Here is a 19,689-nt window from a genome sequence, read left to right as displayed (position 1 = left end):
CATTTAAGTCATTTTTGTCATTTTTGTCATTTTTGTAATCTGTGACATTTTTTCAATGATTGTCATTTCATCAATTTTTGTCATTTTTTGGCATTTTTGAAATTTTTTAAAATTTTTCCTATTTTTTCAATTTTTCTATGTTTGTCATTTTTGGCAATTTTGGCATATGAGTCATAATCGTCAATTTTGCCATTTTTGTCAATTTTGTCATTTTTGTCATTTATTACAATGAAGTGATTTTCGCCTTTTACCTTTTTTTGTAATTTTTATCGTTTCTGTAATTTTTGACATTTTTTTTTCATTTTTTAAATTTCATTTTTTTTCAATTTTGCCATTTTTGGTCTTTTTTGTAAATTTTGACATTTGTGTCATTTTTTGCATTTTTTTCATTTTTGTAATTTTTCTCATTTTCTTTTCATTAAAGTCATTTCTGGCATTTTTTCAATTTTTCTCATTTTTTCAATCATGCAATTTTTCTAATTTTTTTTTTTCATTTGTGTTAATTTTGGCATATGTGTCATTTTTGCCATTTTTGTCATTTTTGTCCGTTTTTTTTTTTCATTTTTAACATTCTAGGCGATTTAGTCATTTTAATCATTGTTTCATTTTAGTAATTTTTTAAATTTGGTTGTTTTTGTCATTATTATAATTTCTTGTCATTTTTGACATTTTTTTCATTTCTGTCATTTTCTGTTATTTGTGTCATTTTTGTCATTTGTGTCTTTTCTGGTCATTTTTGTCATTATTGCTATTTTTTTTAATTTTTTCATTCTAGTCGATTTTGTCCTATTTGTCATTTTTTCCATTTTCGCCTTTGTTGTCATTTTTGTAATTTTAGTCATTATTGTCGTTTTTGTAATTATTTGTCATGATTGACATTTTTGTCATTTATGTGAATAATGTCATTTTTTAAAAAAAAATTTCAATTCATAATATTTTTGTCATTTTTGTAAATATTTGTAATTTTTTTAACTTTCGTCATTTTGTTTTCATTTTATTTTTTGTCATTTTTATAATTTTTGTCTTTTCGTAATTTTTGCCAATTTTTCAATTTTTATAATTTTATCAATTTATTTAATTTTGGCTTTTTTTTTTTAATTTTTGTCATTTTTGCCGTTTTTGTCAATGTTGGCATTGTTGTCATTTTTTTTGCCATTTTTGTCATTTGGTTTATAATTTTCGTCTATTTTAGTTTCTTGGCTTCTTTGTCAATTTGGTCATTTTTGTCATTTGTATCATGTTTTCATTCTCGTCATTGATGTCATTTTTGCCATTTTTTCAATTTCGTCACTTTTTTTCCTTTTTTTCATTTTTGTCATTTTTGCCATTTTTCAATATTTGTCATTTTTGCCATTTCTTCAATTGAGAAAGTGTGTTCATTTTTGTCATTATTGTAAATTTTGGTATTACTGTCATTTTTTTTGCTTTCTTTGTCATTTTCTTTGTAATTTTGGTATTTTTTTCGCTTTTGGTTGTTAATATTATTTTTGTTATTTCCATCACCTTAGCTATTTTTGTCATTCTCTGTTTGTTGTTGTGTGTTGTCTTTTTGTAATTTTTTTTTTAATTCTTGTGTATTTTTTTGTAATCAGCACTCTTGCCATTTAAGCGAATATTGTCATATACGGCGTTTTCAATAGTTAAGTAGCTTCTACACTTTTGCCAGTTTTTCCACTCCGTTGTGTTGTGAGCCTACATGGTTGAATGATTCAACTGAATCAAAGCAATCGAAAGGTTCCTTTTAATTCAAGCACGGTAAATGAAAAGTTCATATACCGGTATTTCGATAGCAACTTACTACCTTCTTCAGTGAGCGTTTTCGATTTGATTGAAGAAGGTAGTAAGTTGCTATCGAAATACCGGTATATGAACTTTTCATTTACCGTGGTTGAATTAAAAGGAATCTTTCGATTGCTTTGATTCAGCAGATTTTCCATTTTTTCATCTTCGTAAATTTGTTTCTTCATTGTAATTTCTATCACTTGTGTATTTTTTTTTTGTCAAGGATGCAAATCAACACTTACTCAAATAATCCTCGAATGGTTCCGTGTGTGGTGGCTTCATTGTGACTTTGGCCATTATCCTTGTTTGGTTTCTTACACTTACAATTTCTGACTTTTCAACTCACTTTATTTTTTACAAAATTTCGAATGACTTTTCGAATTGTTTTCTCACACCAATGAATGAAAGACCAACCTGTTTCCACTTAAGGATCGTCGCTAAAATATTTCACTCTAACGGATCTTCAAATATCATTTTTCTTCTCTTCTATGACCGGGCCCTATATGAGGAAGGTATCACTTTCACCTGCTTTGGGTCCGGGTGTACTCTTGAACGTAGGTAGCAGAACTATGTGAGAAATTACGGATAAAAAAAGGTAACGAGAAGAGTAGGACAACCGGGCTAACTAAAGTTGTCAACCGGGATAACTTGTCACGAGCTGCGCAGTTCCTTTTGCGGAGAACTTATACCTGAAGCTACGGATTGCCCCGAAGAGATGAAAGCACACTTTTAACACGCATTTTTGTCTTTATTCTTTCAGCTTTTTTTCCTGCTTCCATGCTTTTTCAATTGAATCGAAACCAAAACAGTTTTAATGGTCACTTTCTTTCATTCTCCAAATGGGGTAGTGTAAATAACTTCAATTTATTACTCTCAATCAATCAGTCCTGCACTCGTGCGGCGAAAAAAATTAACGAAAACAAAAGTGATGATCACTGGATGCAGTAAATTGCAGTTGCCATTCTTCATTAATTGTCTTGGAAGAGGAACAGATCGAGTGATGTCATCTGCGATCAAACGAATTACGGCTTTCGGGTTCAATGAATTTCACCCCCGCAGCCAGTTGACTCAAATGTGTGAAAAAATCGATGTGTTGAATTGAAAATAAAAATACAAAAATGTCATAAAATTTGAGAATTAAAAACCAATAATAGTTCCTTCTAATAATACGCTCGATTTCCCAGCGTACGCGTATTTTCAAGGTTGAGCTAATAATACCTTCGTTCGACTATACACATTTATACTAATAATTTTGCTCAGTGTTTTTCTTTTGCGTTTCCCATCTCATGGCATCATGCAAGGCGTTATTAAGTAGAAGGTGGTCTCACTTTGGCAAAAAATAGACAAAAGTTGGATGCGGTAGAGGGAGCGAAACGAAGCCGAAATTTTTACAGCTGTTAGGTGATTTACCTTTTTTTAAACACGGACTTTTGACCAATCGTTAGGATATTGCTCAGACAAAGATTTTGCCCTGATTTTTGCTTTGAGTACAAGGATTTTTCAGGCTTTCTCACAGACAAACACAAACTTATTTCCCAAATTTCTCTGATTTTTTATTCCAAACACCTGGCATCCCTGGACCTCCTTTTTCGTAAGCACAATGAGACCACCATATTTTACCTATCATGGCCTCATACTGCACATCCCACAAACGATTCTCACACGGATAAGATTCAACTGTTGTTCGGTTGTTTATTGAACCGGCACGCGATGTTTATTTTCAACTGCTCACATTAGCAATATTCGAGGATCTATAAAATTACAATGTGGTTCGCTGCGTGCTTCAATTTGATCAACGTTTTCTTCATAATTTTTCTAATCAAAAGTGTCCGTTGAAACTTCCCAATAATGATGTTGTCACACGCTTAATGTGAGTCATTCTCGACAAAGAAAAAACTCATCGTTGTGACATTTCCTCTCGATAAAAACAGGCCAAAAATTAATTGCATTAATCCCTAGAACCTAGAGCTAGACAGAGAGTAATAACGCTGTGCGCATCACTAATCGCGTGGACGCATCGAGCTGTCACGCGCTTGATTTTTGGTGCGTTCCGAGATTCACCAATCATAACCTACATAAGTGAAGCAGTGGAGCGTCCTGGAGCCAGGGCGGTCGCAAGTCGGTATGACAAATTTCGGATGATAAATTTAGATCTCGACGGCCATTGAGCAACAACAGTATGTGTTTATGTATGAAGACGGGTGCAGCGTCAACAATCGTTTCGGATAGACCTCATCCCACATCTATAACAGATTCGAATGTCGAACATAAACATTTGAGTTGTGCCGCCCAGCTAGCTGGCTACCTGGTGCGGCAAATCACGTGTAGTTCCGTTTCCGATGTTTGTTGGAACCCCCCACCGGGGATGATTTATTTCGGGAATTTGTAGTAAGATCATGACAGATCCCATCGATTCGCTGGTGGCTGGGAAGCACTAATGGCCATTTGATAACTTTCTGGTTCAATATAGATCATTTGAACCCACACTCAAAAAACAGTAGAAGTATCGACCTACATTAAGAAAAATGAAACTATGAGTAAAAATATTTTGTCTATCAATTTGAAAATGTATCAACTTTTAAGGAAGATGCAAACTTCTAAACCAATGGTCAGCAACCTGAGACTTTTTATATGCAGTGCTGCGACTCTTTAAAGCCACATTCAAAATTATTAAAATGTTTAAAAATTGATGGAATTCGCAAACAATTATGTTCGTAAGCATTTTCATACAAGCGTGAGTTCTAGTTTTCACAATTTTCGTGAAAATGAAAAGCATTTCACGGGAAAATCGCAAAAATATCGTGCACAAATAGAGAACTTTAAATAATATTTCGCCGAATCAGTTGGCAAAAATTGAAGGAATAAGCATTGAAGCGGTTCAAAATGCGATTGAAGTAAGGAGAGGGAATCAGCTTCATGAACAACAAAAAAAAATCTAGGCGGTAATCGGGTCCTGTGGACAAAACTTTGGACCGAAAAGTCATGCGTGCTTACGCCGCCAAGCCAGTAACAACAGCCTCAGTTCGGAATGTGGCCAAAAAAGAGTGATCCTCTTGCACAGTGGTTCAAAATAAAAAAAAAGTTGGTAAAAAATATTCAAAAGCTTTTTTTGTATGCGGAAAGTTGGAAAAATAAGAAATTGATTTTTTTTTCAATGTATGTTATTATTGACCTTCATACTGAAAAATTGAATATTTTTCAATTAGGTATACATGCATATTTAAAATTGAGTATAGAATTCGAAATTCCTCTAGTTTAGTTACTTGAATATTAAAACTGATGTTTACCACAAATTCAATGGTTTATAATTTACCACAGCGATCGGCAGCGCAAGCTATATTTTTGCTTCCGAAAAATAAACAGAGTAAATCGGACTTTCTTATCGTCAAATTTAAGGCAGAGGAATGAAACTTTAATTCATGATACTGCGAATATTTTTCACCTCAAGATTGTAAAATAGATTATGATAAATCACTTCGTTAAATATATTTATGAATTTTTAAAGATATAGAAGCCTTTTTCAATTGTTCGAAGTTAAAAATAAAAAAAAATTGTGTTTAAGTCGTCGTTCTTGTTTGTTCCATAGAAAGTGTTTAAAAAGTCTTAGAAAATATCTAGTTACATCAAAACGTTCCTTGAATATTTGAGATTCGAATCCTGGGAGACTTGAAAATTTGACTATTTGTCTTGATTTAAATTTTATCAATATTCACATAAATAACCAATCGATTGGTTAAGGAAAAAAAATTATGAAAAACCAGTGATTTATGCTTCTTTAGAACATAATTTATCAGAATCCCTTTAACACTTGAGATTAAGTGTCAGCCTTTCCCGTTGTCATATTCAGCTCAAATTTGGCATTTTGCCTTACGATGATTCCCTTAAATCCTTTTAGTCTTTATTTTTTGGCAAGTATTTCGATGTTTAAGTGTATATTTATTAAGTCAAATTTGATAAAATAAATAAAAATATCCCAAATTGTGATTTTTGGTATAAACTGAATCGCAAATAGCTTTTCACAGAATGATACAAACAACATACTTTGTTGAGCAAAGTTTAAATGCACAAAAATCCGCATCTTTTGATGGCATCGGCATTAAAAAAAATGTCACACTAGGTACACATTTAGTTGAATGGAATAGAAAATTTATGGACACAATTTTTTTAAAGAAAATAGCTTCCTGGTGTTGAATTGTGGTACAAATTTGGTTATTTTTTGAATTTTCACGTAAAGTTTTTAATCCAAACAAAATTTGAAAAAATTTAAAATATATAAGTTTTGTGAAAATTTTAGGACCCAGAATCTTTTCAAAATCAAATCTTTGAAAGCACGACTTTTTTCAAAAATTGCGTTTGCGGAACCTCTGAACATGTTTTTTTAGATGGCCCCATACAAAAGTTGGTTCTACACACCCGAATCTATCATTTGGAGGTTGAGTCCCTAGATTCCCAAACATTATGCAGTATTTTTTTTTCCCGGAATTGGTATCAGTTCAATACTCAAAAGACACGATGGCTTGATACAAATCCTACATAGTCCAGATAGTGACGCAGGAGATGAATCCGCCAAATTTTCCTTGATTGAAACCGAATATTCGGTTCAATTTTCAAATTTCTACACGCTATATCACCAAAACTAAAGGTGATAGACAAAATCATACAAATCAAATTAATTAAGGATCTTCCAAAATCAGTTATAAAAACATAGGCGCTAAAAATGCAGTTCCCTTGTGTTATCGTCTATTTACTAAATCGGTATCGAATTTTGATTACGGCGAATGCGCCAACATCACTGTTTCAAGAAAAACGCGTTCAAAGTTTGACAGCTCCATAAGCTCCCAGCAAAAAAATTATTTTGTTTTCTTTATTTCTCGAAAACCAAATATCTTTCAGTTAACGTTGTAAACTCAAAATGTAGGTCTCCAAATGTACTTTATCACCCTGCTGATAACTCCTTTTGTTTACATTTGGCGCATTCGCCCTATTCAAAATTCACTACCGAAATATAATCGCACTTGCTCATAAACTCAATAAAGATTCGAGATTTATGAAATTTTAGTTTCTGCGTCCAAGAATGATTTTTTTAAAATACGATTTGAACGCTCCTGGTATGCTTCGATGAAAAATTTCAATTTAAAGTACATTTTGTTCGTTTTGGAAAAAAGGCCTGGATTTTTAAAAAAAATTGTCCAATTTTCGGCAGATTTTTCAAAAAAAAAATTGCACATAATTGCTGGTCGTACATACTCATGAAAGTATGGTATCAAAGATATTTAATTCTATTATTGGTTATTGGTATGCTTTAGGTGTAAAGAGCATCGTAGATATCTTCCTCAAATTCTATCGATAAACGCCCTAGAAGCGACAAGCTATCGGATGTTCTTTGATTGAGTTATTGGTAACATTTCGAAAATCACTCGACCTTTCAATGCAATGCACAGTGGTGCAGAACATAAATCTAGCTGTACGAAATTAATAGCGCCCAGGGATGAAGAGATAGACATTTCATGTCTTCAGCAACATTGTTCAGTTTTACATGAAGCATATTCCAATATCAAAATTTTTGCCGAGGGGTCCACCGATAGCGCGATAAAAATGCTAACTTTTTTGTTCTTCAAATTAGGGCTTTGGTGCCTTCGACAAAGTTGTTTATCTGATCAAAATACATAAGTTTGTTGAATACGTCAAAGTCCTATCACATCACCCTCAGGAGTTACAGTCAAAGTAAAAAAAATCTCTTTAAAAAACAGTTGTTTTAACCTGACGCGTTGTAGATTGGATAAAATGGTTCGCTGTCTTTGAAACAAAGTTGTAACAAGCTACGATCTATAATTGTCTCATATATTATGATGGGTTTAGAAATTGCTGAAGCCCTATAGAAAGCATTTTGTGTATTTTATTGGCAATTTTTGAAAGCTCGTCCATCAAAAAGTGCAACTTTTCGCAACACCCCCTTTTTTGTGATTATTTTTGATGATAAGCGGAACCATTTCCATTTGAAATTATCGGGGAAATCGGTGGAAACAGTGGAGATTTGAATGATTGAAAATACACTTTTTATATGAAAATTACCAATTTTACTCATAGAAAAAAACGTTGATAACATTTATTTCAATAATAATGTGTTGCAGTTTTCTTTAATATATTTTGTTTTATAAAAAGACATTTAAATTCGATTTTTTAAATCATTTAAACTTAAAAAGTAAATAAATGGAACTAATCTATTAAATTTGGTAGAGCACTTAATTAGCATTTGATATCATATGAATGAATAATAAAACCGGTTTAGCATGTACCAAATTAACCGCTTTAACCAGTTCAATTTAGTGTTCTACCAAATTTAACAGATAAGTTCCACTAATTTTTATTGAGTTTAAATGATTGAAAAAATCGAATTTAAATGTCTCTTTATGAAACAAAATATATAAAAGAAAACTGCAACTCTTTATCAATGAATTGAATGTTATCAACGTTTTTTCTTTAAGTAAAGTAGGTAATTTTCATATAAAAAGTGTATTTTCAATCATTCAAATCTCTACTATTTCCACCGATTTCCCCGATAATTTCAAATGGAAATGGTTCCGCTTATCATCAAAAATAATCACAAAAAAGGGGGTGTAGCGAAAATGTGCACTTTTCGATGGACGAGCCTTCAAAAAATGCCAATAAAATACACAAAATGCTTTCTATAGGGCTTCTGCAACTTCTAAACCCATAATAATGTATGAGACAATTATAGATCGTGGTTTGCTACAAATTTGTTTCAAAGACAGCGAACCATTTTATCCAATCTACAACGCGTCAGGTTAAAACAACTGTTTTTTAAAGAGATTTTTTTTTACTTTGACTGTAACTCCTGAGGGTGATGTGATAGGACTTTGACACACTCAACAAACTTATGTATTATGATCAGATAAACAACTTTGTCGAAGACACCAAAGCCCTAATTTGAAGAACAAAAAAGTTAGCATTTTTATCTCGCTATCGGTGGACCCCTCGGCAGAAATTTTGATACTAGAATATGCTCCTTGTAAAACTGAACAATGTTGCTGAAGACATCAAATGTCTATCTCTTCATCCCTGGGCGCTATTAATTTCGTACAGCTAGATTGATGTTCTGCACCACTGTGCAATGGAACGAGCTGAGATTCTTCAAATAAACATGACATATCCAATGCGCCTCAATTCCAAGCAAAGTGTTTAAAAATCTGGTTGAAAATAACATGAGGACATGTCCATAGATGAAAAAAATAGAAGCAATTGCTTTTGTTTTTTTCTTTAATATTCGACCGAATATTAACGCGCAAGCACTAAATTTTACTTCGGAAGTCCGAACTTCCGAAAGACTTCAGACAAAGAAAAGTTAAGTACTAGATTGTCTGAAGCCTGTGTTTTGTTTCCAGTTCACCAGCGACGTTTATGAAAATTTTATAAAAATTCACAATATTCGTTTCATCGAATAGTTGAACACAACATCTCTAATTAGGATGTTTGATAGCATCACAGCAAAGCACTCGGCCATCTGTTTGAATACTATTTTTACACACTAATGTCCAGGGCCATTTATCTCTTTAAAAATTTGTATGAATGGTAAATGAAAAAAAAAATCGTCTAGACCAGGAATCGAACTCGAGTCCCCTGAGTTGCCTCTCCGACGTCTGACCACTAGGCAAAATCGTCAGATGATATTAATTAAGCTGTAGCTCTATATTTGCGTTGACTTTATCGAGTTGAATTCACTACTAGATTCTGCGGCAGAAAATGCACATCGTGCCCTGATCAATGAAGCACAGTTCACTTCGAGTCCACAAGTTAAAGTGAAAACGTATTTTAAAATTGATTATGGTGATTTTTGGATTGGACTATTCTTAAATTTCATTTTTTGTAAAATTTACAAGCAACTAAGTATTTCATGAAAAAAGTTATAATCTTTTTAAAATAAAAAAATCGAATTCATTGAAAAGTATTTTAAAATGGCAGACTTTGCTTGCTAGCAGTGATGGTAAATTTCGCCCGTCACGCTTGACCCGACTAGTTTTGTTTCATCAAACGACTGGCACTGTTCTCAATTGACGGAGCCTCACTACTCGCATGACGGATAAAGCACGACAACAATCAACATTTCTCCATCATTGACTGGCGAAGCTCCTACACATGGTCAAAATTTCTCCTGAGAGTGACTGACAAATCTCTTCACACTTCGATCGGCTGCTGACGGCAGGTACAACTAATTGAACGACTTGCTGGTAGAAAGCAACAATAGCAATAAAAAACTGAAAACGAGCTTGCTGGCAGGAGCAACAATAATAATAATTGCTTTTCTTGTTCCTCTTCGGTCGTCTTCGGCTTGCTGGCAGGAGCAACAATAATAATAAATGCGTTTCTTTTTCGTCATCGGTCGCTTGAATGCGATTGCTTGACTAGGTTATTATTTTAGCTTAAAATGAATGGGGAATGAATGACTGGCAAACGAAGTGACTGGTCGTTAAGGAACAGTCAATTGAGTTTGACGGACCAAGAGGCTTCACAGTCACAGCTTCACGCCTCATGACGATGACTTTTGCCAAGCATGGCTAGAGCATTTAATAAATTCATGAAATGTTTTGTCAAAGGTTATATAAATCGATAAATTCTCTAGCAATGCAAAGCAGTGTTTTGAGATTTTTCATTTTCATCCTACGGTTAAACAGCTTTCAAATAAGCAGTCAAAAATGCAAAAATTGAAAAAAAATATTTTGAAAAAAATTGTATAACATCGAATATCTTTTCTGGGGTACAAGTTAGGTTTGTCCTTTGTTCACATGAATTGTACTGCAAGAATCAAGAAATGATTTTGATTCAAAGTTATATTTTATGGAACTTTCAGTATGGGAGAGTGGGGAATCATGGGCCACTTTTTCTTCTTTGTTCCATAACTTCTTTATTATAAAAGATAAAATGAAAACAAATAATGGTATGGTTTTCTAAATCCAAATTGACCAAATATCATACAAAGTTTATGAGTTTACCCAATACTGTAATTTCATAATTCATTTCGTTATTTTAAAGCAATTTCAGATGATGGAATAAAAATGCGACATGTGTAAGACCGAATAGATTAAAAAACCTGGCTCGCGAACGTTTTTCAAAATTCCTTCTATGGGATGGCCAAAATATTTTTCTTTTTTCTTCATTTGGCATTCATTTGGTATATATAATGCGTATTTAAGTCAACAACATATTGAAAAATATGCTTGAGCAAAGCAACGACGATGACAGTTGCAAAATAATTTGCAAAATAATTTAAGAAAATACGTACTTCTGTAGAATTGAGGGGTGCTTATTTCTCCTACTAAATTTGAAACATTGAGATATTTAATGAAATTGAGTAGTTTTCAGTTAACAAAGTTGTTAATCCAGCAAGATGGCGTTTTTTTTTCGATTTCATTCAATCATCAATATGACGTTTGGTCACTCAGCAAATTTTAGTTTTAAGCAAGTTTCAGAAAATGTTTCCCAGCTTTATCCTTGTCAACAGAGCCATTGCAGGAATGAAACATTCTTTCTCCCAATAAAGTTTTGTCCTAGCTTCGTTAGAAGCTTTGCTCAAAATAAAAATAAGAAGTTCAACAAACTTTGACGGAGTTTTATCTCAGCTGAATCACAGCTTCGTTTGGCATTTCTCTATGAAGGAAAAAAACACTACATTGTCGTGATTGAAACCTGACTCTCGGTTTATCATGGCTTCAAATAACAGCATAAAGTGCTTTTATAAAAAAAAAGTCAACAAAACATTAGAGCAAACAGAAAAGTATGTGTTTAAGTGGAAGCTGTAAGATAACTATCGCTACTGTGTTTCCACTAAACAGTGATGAATATATTGAAAACACGGTGTCTTTTTAAGAACAATTTCAAGAAAAAAAAATAGGCATCGCTGGAAATTAGCCACATTATAGAGAAGACTCTCTCCTATCCAACGCACTATTCAGGGAAAAAAATCGTGCGGAAGATCAGAACAACTTTTTTTTTGAAGATTTAAGAACCAAATTTTCAAGTTTTCGCTAGTAGATTTTCTTCAAAAACTCTAAATTTTGCATTTTTTGAGCTTAGATTTTTTTTAAATTCCTTCAATAACTTCTAAAATTTTGATAAAAATGATTTTTAATAAAAAAAAATTGTCTTAAACGATATTTTTCGAAGTAAACTTTGAATATAAACAATAAAAATTATTTAGAATCAGCCTTAAAATTAACTGGCAACACTGTATCAAATATTCATGAATATTGCAAGAGCACGGTAAGAAAGGTGTATTCTCTAAGATTATTTCCATCCAAGACAGGATGTAGTGTTGAGTTGAGTGAAGAAAGTTAAAATTAATTCAACAACATATTTCCAACCCTCACGATTTATTTATGCTTTGACACCTAAAAGTGTGATTTAGAATTTAGGGGAAAAAATATTTAAAAAAAAAAAGTATCAGTTTTGATAATCATTGAATGTGTGCATTGTTTGCTTGAGGAAAACGTTGTTTTATTATGAAAGTAATGTGTAAATTTAATGTGTTTCCCTGAAAATTGTTTCCTTTCAACAAGTTTGAAGAGTGTTTTAAGCATATTATTTTTTAATATTAATCACCGGAGGTTGTCATAACGTTTTTCATAAGCAATACAACGTTTTTATTACTAATTTCAATATGATTTTCAAATTTTAAAAGCACATTAGCTATATAGGACAAAAAACCTGAGAGAACGTTAACTACAGACCGCCAAGAAGAAAGTAAGAATTATCAGAACACTCAGTATTGTTTTTTTATGAATTCTAAATAAATTATTTGCTACCACCTAGAGCCTCGTCTCATCTCTGAAACCCACAAAAATAAATTTGATGGTTTTTCCAGGGAGCAACAATAGATTGTAGAATGATTGGATTGTAACTTTCTTCACTCAACCCTACATTCTGTCTTCGACAAAAATTAACATAAAGAATACAACTTTAATACCGTGCGCTTGTTAAATTGCTACAGTGTTGCCAGCTAAGGCTCATTCTAATTAATTTTTAATGTCAATTTTAAAATTTTCTTCAAAATTTAACGCTTTTGACAAAAATTTTGAAGTTATTGAAGGAATTTTAACACATCTAAGAAAAAAAATGTAAAATTTGAAGGTCTTAGGAAAAAATATTGGCGAAAACTTTTATTTTTCTCCTGTTTGCAAATCTTCAAAAAAAGTTGTTGATCGATTTTTCCCGAATAGTGCGTTGAATAGTGGAAAGACTCCTCTATAATGTGGCAAATTCTCAGAGAATTTTTTCTTACTTAAGATATAAAAAAAGACACCGTGAAACCGAGCACATTTCACCATATTTCTAATTTTCCCAAAGATGAAGCGCTTATACAATCATTAGAAAAAAAACTACATTCATAGTCGAAACTCACAAAAAGACAAAGCTGCGAACATTCTCTAACAAATGTAAAACTTTTCTGATTCAACATCATGCATCTTTTAATAATTGATAGGAATGTAGGATTTTGAACACGCATTATTTTACTGGCAGCTACTAGCAGTTACAAATATGCAAGATGTTCGCAAGAAAGTTTCATGCTATCCTTGAACAGATTCTCATGCAAAAATTTTTATTCGGCAATTAAATAAACACATTTTTGTTAAGAAGAAGCTCAGCACTATCACATTTATTATTTTAGAAACAATGGGCAATTCTTTCCAACTTTCGCGTAAGTCTTTTTCTTGCGAATATGTTTATTTTCTAGAAAAAAAGTTATCATTGACAGCTCGAGTTTTTTCCATCAGTCATTAGAATTTCATTTGAATAAATTTATTTCTAGTTTGTTTGATTGAAAGAAAGTCTTTCAGCTTAACCCTTAATAGCAATTTAACTTTTATTTTGACACATATTTTAGTTTGTTTTTCTCAGTGTGCAAAGGGTAGCTGTTGGTAGATCAAGAGACATGCTAATTAAATCGAAAAAAAAACTTCAAACAATTTAATCCGCTGCATCAACCACACAATTACACGCTAAAACGGTATCCTAAAACAATCAATCGTCTCGCGTCCACCACCATCATCACAAACATATGTAAAACCCCTAAAATGTATACTAACTAGACCAAAGAGATTGTTTTAATTTCGCGAACGCCAAAAACACTGCGCAGAAAACCCCAAGAGAGAGAGACAGAAAAACACAGTTTTCACACGGTTTTGTTTTGGTTTCAATTGAAATATCGCACACATCGTAGAAAAAATACATTTAATATTCGCCGATCAGGTGCTAAAAATAATTTCAACGTTCACTGACTGACTGACTGGTGTACTTGAAATCTTCTCTCTTGTTTTTTTTTTATTTTTGTTGCTGCTTTCGATTTGTTGATATACATTTAGCGATGTGTTATCACTCTCACTGTTTCACGTGGTTGAGATTTATTTTTTCTTCTGTTCTCTTCGAGTTTGAACATGTGTAGCAGCAACGTTATCTTGGACGTTATCCGAAAGCAAAATTTCTTGGCTTCGCGAAGTTATTTCGCGTCGCTAATCTCTCTAACTTATATCATTTTTGCATTTTCATCCTCGATTTGTAAATTCATTATAACACTTAGAAACGTTCCACTTTATAAGGTAATTTTTCTTTGTTTCATAATTAAGCTAATTAAATTTGCTACACCCAGACGCAGCTCGTGATCGTGACAGATCGGCAGACAGGCAAAATAATCCTTTGATCTTCAGGTTTTCCTACCAGCGACGAAAACAAATCTTTTGAACCCAAGAAAAAAAAAACAAATAATCGAGAACGATCGCGTAACGAAATCCCGCGACACTATCACTAATTTTTGTTTCGTTTCCACACGAAAGAAGAAGAAAAACCCTAAACCGTAGAAAGAACCGCGAAACCGCAATTCGCCTAAGCTCGCGAGACGTCTTTGAGTCAACTGACGAGAGAGCGGGAAAATCCCGTCGCGGAAAGCTGCGAATATCCGTTGCCTTGCGAAATTCGTCACCCGCTACTGTACTATCGGTGGTGTTCGATGTGTGTTTGTTTGTTCGTTGGGGTAGCTGTGTATCTGTTTAGGAGATGATATTTTCTGCTACCTTTTCTCGCGCGACACGGCATCAATATTTTGCCAAGACATCTGAAGATGTTGGCTGCAGTACTTAATAGAAAAGGTGTGCTCTCTAACTCTAACGGCGCGTCCTCCTCGGCAGAAGTCACTAATCAACTGGTTTTTTCACCAACCAGGCGGCGCAACTAACTAATAATGATGCCGCTCCGTGCTATATCCGTGCGACTCGGAAAGCTTAGTTGTACGGTGTTATACAAAGGATAGATTGGGGACACGGGAGTTTTCAGAGCTGGGCAATCGATTTCAGGTGTCAAACTTTGGGCCAGGGTTCGACCATATTAACTTTTCACTGTTTTTGATCTATTGACGTTTTTATACATCCGATTTAGGAAAGAAAAATGATTTTAATTTTCATATTTAATGTTGGGTACAGTTAAAGAGGTCACCTTGATAACTTTTTAGTAAATTGTAATTTCGTTGGATTTCACGGGACCGACTCGGTAGGCTTTGCTAAAAGGTGTTGGATGTACTTTTTCTGGCAGCAAATTTTCCAAAAGTTAAAAAGTGGAAAATTAGAATTTTAATTGAAATGGATCGGCCATCCACAGGGAATTCGTACAATCGTCATTTTGCTGTGTTTTTCGGATACCGTTTTCCGAGTTAATTGGTCATCTTTGCTGTTTTTCAGAAGCTGACGGAGGACCTGAGTTTTGATAGTAATCGAGCAAAGATAAATCGTTTCTATCGGGAGAGAAGACACCAGTTGAAGACAGTACAAACCAATAATAGGGCTGCCTATAAGGGAGAGAAAGGGCCCTTTGGGTTTAAGGGACCAATCACGGAGTTCGACCATTCATTGGCCGGAAAGGGCCGCATGTGGACCCTAGTTAATAGCAAGTAAAATTCCAAGCTAAGTATTTATCTTTAATAAGTTTTAAAAATTTACTCTATCTCTCTTGTACTTTCCATCTACATTTGTTTTTAATTGTTGGTTCCAGTTATTTAAGCGCTAAAAAAGATCGAAATTTGAACCTTTTATACTTTGGTTTCAACAAATTGTAGCATTTGTAGCTTTAATCGATAAATTCAATTCAACCACACAGTAGTTGAATCTAACATATTGCACTATAAGCCAGTGATCTAATTTTTATTGATTTATGCATTAATATTATTTTTCAATTTCAAAATTACTTACAATATGATAAACTCATACACACTATTAATTTGTTGGTGTAAATTTAGGTCAAATTGGATGCACAAAACTGAAGCATACATTTTGGCATAAATTTACATCGTAAACATAATGGATCGAAGCCAAAAACGCTTAAAGATATAAATTAAAACTGATTTGAATGTAAATTTATGTCAATTAAGACGCACATATCGGTAGCATCGCATTTGTCACACATAAAATTAGATTTTCAGTGATATAATTTTGTGTCATATTGTATGCACAAAAATGAAAGCATTGTTTGTGATGGAAAATTCAGTCGTCTTTGTGAATGAGGCTGCGATAAAAAATAAATTATATAAATTATGTCATGTGATTTTATTAGTTATCCGATGCTTTTAATATTCCTAAAACATAATTTTGAAGTTTCAAAACACATTTTGTAAGCATTTAATACACACTTATTTTACGCTCATATTATTGTTTCTATGATAAATACATGTTTTTTTTTTGGGATTTTATGAACTGAATCCGAATCTTGTATCTAAATGTATTAGAGATTATAAATTAACAAAGTTGTGTTTATTCAAACTACTACTCTCGAAGAGTTTACTATCCTTATTTTAAATATCAGGAGACAACAAGAATTTTTAGAGTCCCTTCATAGCATAACATACTCAAGCCTTTCAATGTACTGAAAGCTTTCAATAGGAACTAATAGGAGTCCGTTTATGGGTGGATGCCAGACATTATTGTCAGTTTTCTAGGAAGAAGCATTTCGTATTTATAGTCATACAGAACCATCCTATGGCTAACATGATTATATAATTCTGTTATAGGGAGAATTTGATAATTTTTTGACAGATCTAAAATGGAATATTTATTTGGTTTTATTACTTGGCATACATAAATATAAAAATAAATATAAAAACTGACCAAAAACTTTTTATTATTAACAATTATAAGGAGTATATTCGAAAAAAAATCAACACTTTGTTTTGTGAATAACTTTTGAATGTATTATTTTAAATTAATTAAATTTTCAGCGAAGCTTTCTGGCAATATATTGTTCACGATTACGTTTCCGTTCCTGAAGCTTAATCTTCAAAATAACTGAAAATTTTAATTTTGTCGAAGTTATAACAAACTAGCTGATTTTATCCGGCCTTGCTCGGGTTCACATAAAATTTAAATCAAAAGGAATCGTTTGACTTTTCGAAATTTAGGAAGATTTATATTCATCATTATAAGGCCCAAGTTTGGCTATGTTAGTTTTGTTAGTCTTTTTAAAGTTTTTTATTGAGAATATTCACTGTTCATCTTTTTCGTATTATCGAAAAAATTTATAGTTTTAAGATTTTAATCAATGAAAATTCTAAAAAAAAATCCTGGTATGCTAATTCATCTTTTCATGAAAAACATTTTTACAACCATAATTTCTTAGGAAGATTGAATAGATTTGGCCTCATAGTTTTATCTTCAAAAGATTAAACTGCTTTTTTTATCTTTTCCATCTAGTGAAAATATCTGTTGAAGATTATCCTACTTTTCAATATGGATGATCTCCCTGTAAAATGGTATATTTAAGATTCATTTACTTAGAAATTTCTTTAACCCTCATCCGCATTAGGGTGTCATTTTGACACCATTGCAAGTTTGAAGGCTTGTAACTTTTTTCAGAAGCTTCAAAATACAAAAATTTCTTCAGGGACCCTAAATAAATTCAAAAGTTCTTCAATATTGCATCTTTACTTTTTTTATGGACGAACCCTGGAAGCCTGGACAAAAAAACTTCCTTTTCCGACTTTTGGTGTCATTTTGACACCACAAAAGTAAAATCTATTTAAGTCGTTTGAATTATTATGAACTTCATATAAAACTTATATCAATAGAAACCTTGTAATGTCAGTAAAATATGTTTAGAACATTATATACAGCTAAAGTTACAAGTTTTCTCGTTATTCAGCATGAAAGAAAAAAAATCTGAAAAAACATGCCTCACGAAAACTGCTGTAGTTCATATGTTACATGTCCAAAAAAATATTTGCCTTATGCATATGAAAGCTGAAGTTAATGCCTACATCATGAAGACAAGAAATATTTTTTTAAATTTTTTTTAATGAAATGGTCACAAAAAGTTCAAAAAAGTGGTCTAAAAAACCTACTTTTCATTCGATTGCTAGTAAATACTGTTTGAGCGATGGTAGAGTTTTGAAAAAAATATGAATACAAAATGTATTGAAATTCCAACATTTTGCTGTCTTTAGATTTTTGATGCAACAAAAATTGAGTTTACTGGAATTTTTCAAAGTTCACTACTTTGCGCGATTTTTTTACAAATTGAAATTTCATCTGTTTTTGTGGTCCACCGTCAGGTTGTACCCGGATTATCAGTGCTTTTACTTTGTTTGGACCAATCAAGAGTATATTCATTGGAAAGCACATTTAATCTCCATTCTAGTGAGGTGCTACAATTCACGCTGTGAGATTTCACAAAAATATGAAAATTATAAACATAAAATCATTCCTGAATTTCTAGAACTACAAGCACCTCGTCCAGCAAAACGTGTTTGTTTGCTCTCCGAGTAGGTACGGTGGGTGGTGATTCGGGCAGAGAGCGAAGCCGACAGACGAAATAATGATGCGTGTCGTACGTTTCTTGGTTGGAAATTTTCTATTGACAGTAGTTCACGTTTACTTGTCACGACACGCATCATTATTTCGTCTGTCGGCTTCGCTCTCTGCCTAAATCACCACCCACCGTACCTACTCGGAGAGCAAAAAAAAAGGTTTTGCTGGACGAGGTGCTTGTAGTTCTAGAAATTCAGGATTGATTTTATGTTTATAATTTTCATATTTTTGTGAAATCTCACAGCGTGAATTGTAGCACCTCACTAGAATGGAGATTAAGTGTGCTTTCCAATGAATATACTCTTGGTTGGTCCAAACAAAGTAAAAGCACTGATAATCCGGGTACAACCTGACGGTGGACCACAAAAACAGATGAAATTTCAATTTGTAAAAAAATCGCGCAAAGTAGTGAACTTTGAAAAATTCCAGTAAACTCAATTTTTGTTGCATCAAAAATCTAAAGACAGCAAAATGTTGGAATTTTAATACATTTTGTAGTCATATTTTTTTCAAAACTCTACCATCGCTCAAACAGTATTTACTAGCAATCGAATGAAAAGTAGGTTTTTTAGACCACTTTTTTGAACTTTTTGTGACCATTTCATTAAAAAAAATTTAAAAAAATATTTCTTGTGTTCATGATGTAGACATTAACTTCAGCTTTCATATGCATAAGACAAATATTTTTTTGGACGTGTAAAATATGAAGTACAGCAGTTTTCGTGAGGCATGTTTTTTCGGATTTTTTTTCTTTCATGCTGAATAACGAGAAAACTAGTAACTTTAGCTATATATAATGTTCTAAACATATTTTACTGACATTACAAGGTTTCTTTTAATGTAAGTTTTGTTTAAATCGGTTTAACACGCCAAAAGTTATAACGATTTGAGCTTGTGGTGTCAAATTGACACCACAAGTGCTGATTAGGGTAATGAAATCTAATGCGGATGAGGGTTAAAAAAACCTCCGCACTTTGTTGAAGCATGTTGAAAACTCACTTTGCATGTTTTCAATTGCATGTGTGAATTTTTTTCGTACTGTTTTATTATTAGT

At 32.7% G+C, this 19,689-nt stretch overlaps 1 protein-coding gene across 1 annotated transcript in view; it reads right to left on the bottom strand.

Annotated features, from left to right (window-relative positions):
• Window positions 1-14,040, bottom strand: part of LOC129747563 (paxillin-like) — a 76,394-nt gene extending 62,354 nt beyond the window's left edge. Inside the window, exon 1 of the mRNA XM_055741844.1 lies at window positions 13,881-14,040. Coding sequence (XP_055597819.1) covers window positions 13,881-14,025 — 145 coding nt within the window. The 5' untranslated portion in view covers window positions 14,026-14,040. The remainder of the gene's footprint in view (window positions 1-13,880) is intronic.
• Between the last annotated feature and the right edge of the window lie 5,649 nt (window positions 14,041-19,689).

The sequence above is a fragment of the Uranotaenia lowii genome, chromosome 2 (genome assembly GCF_029784155.1).
Source record: "Uranotaenia lowii strain MFRU-FL chromosome 2, ASM2978415v1, whole genome shotgun sequence".
Lineage (NCBI taxonomy): Eukaryota > Metazoa > Arthropoda > Insecta > Diptera > Culicidae > Uranotaenia > Uranotaenia lowii.
This window is presented reverse-complemented; position numbering and strand designations above follow the sequence as displayed.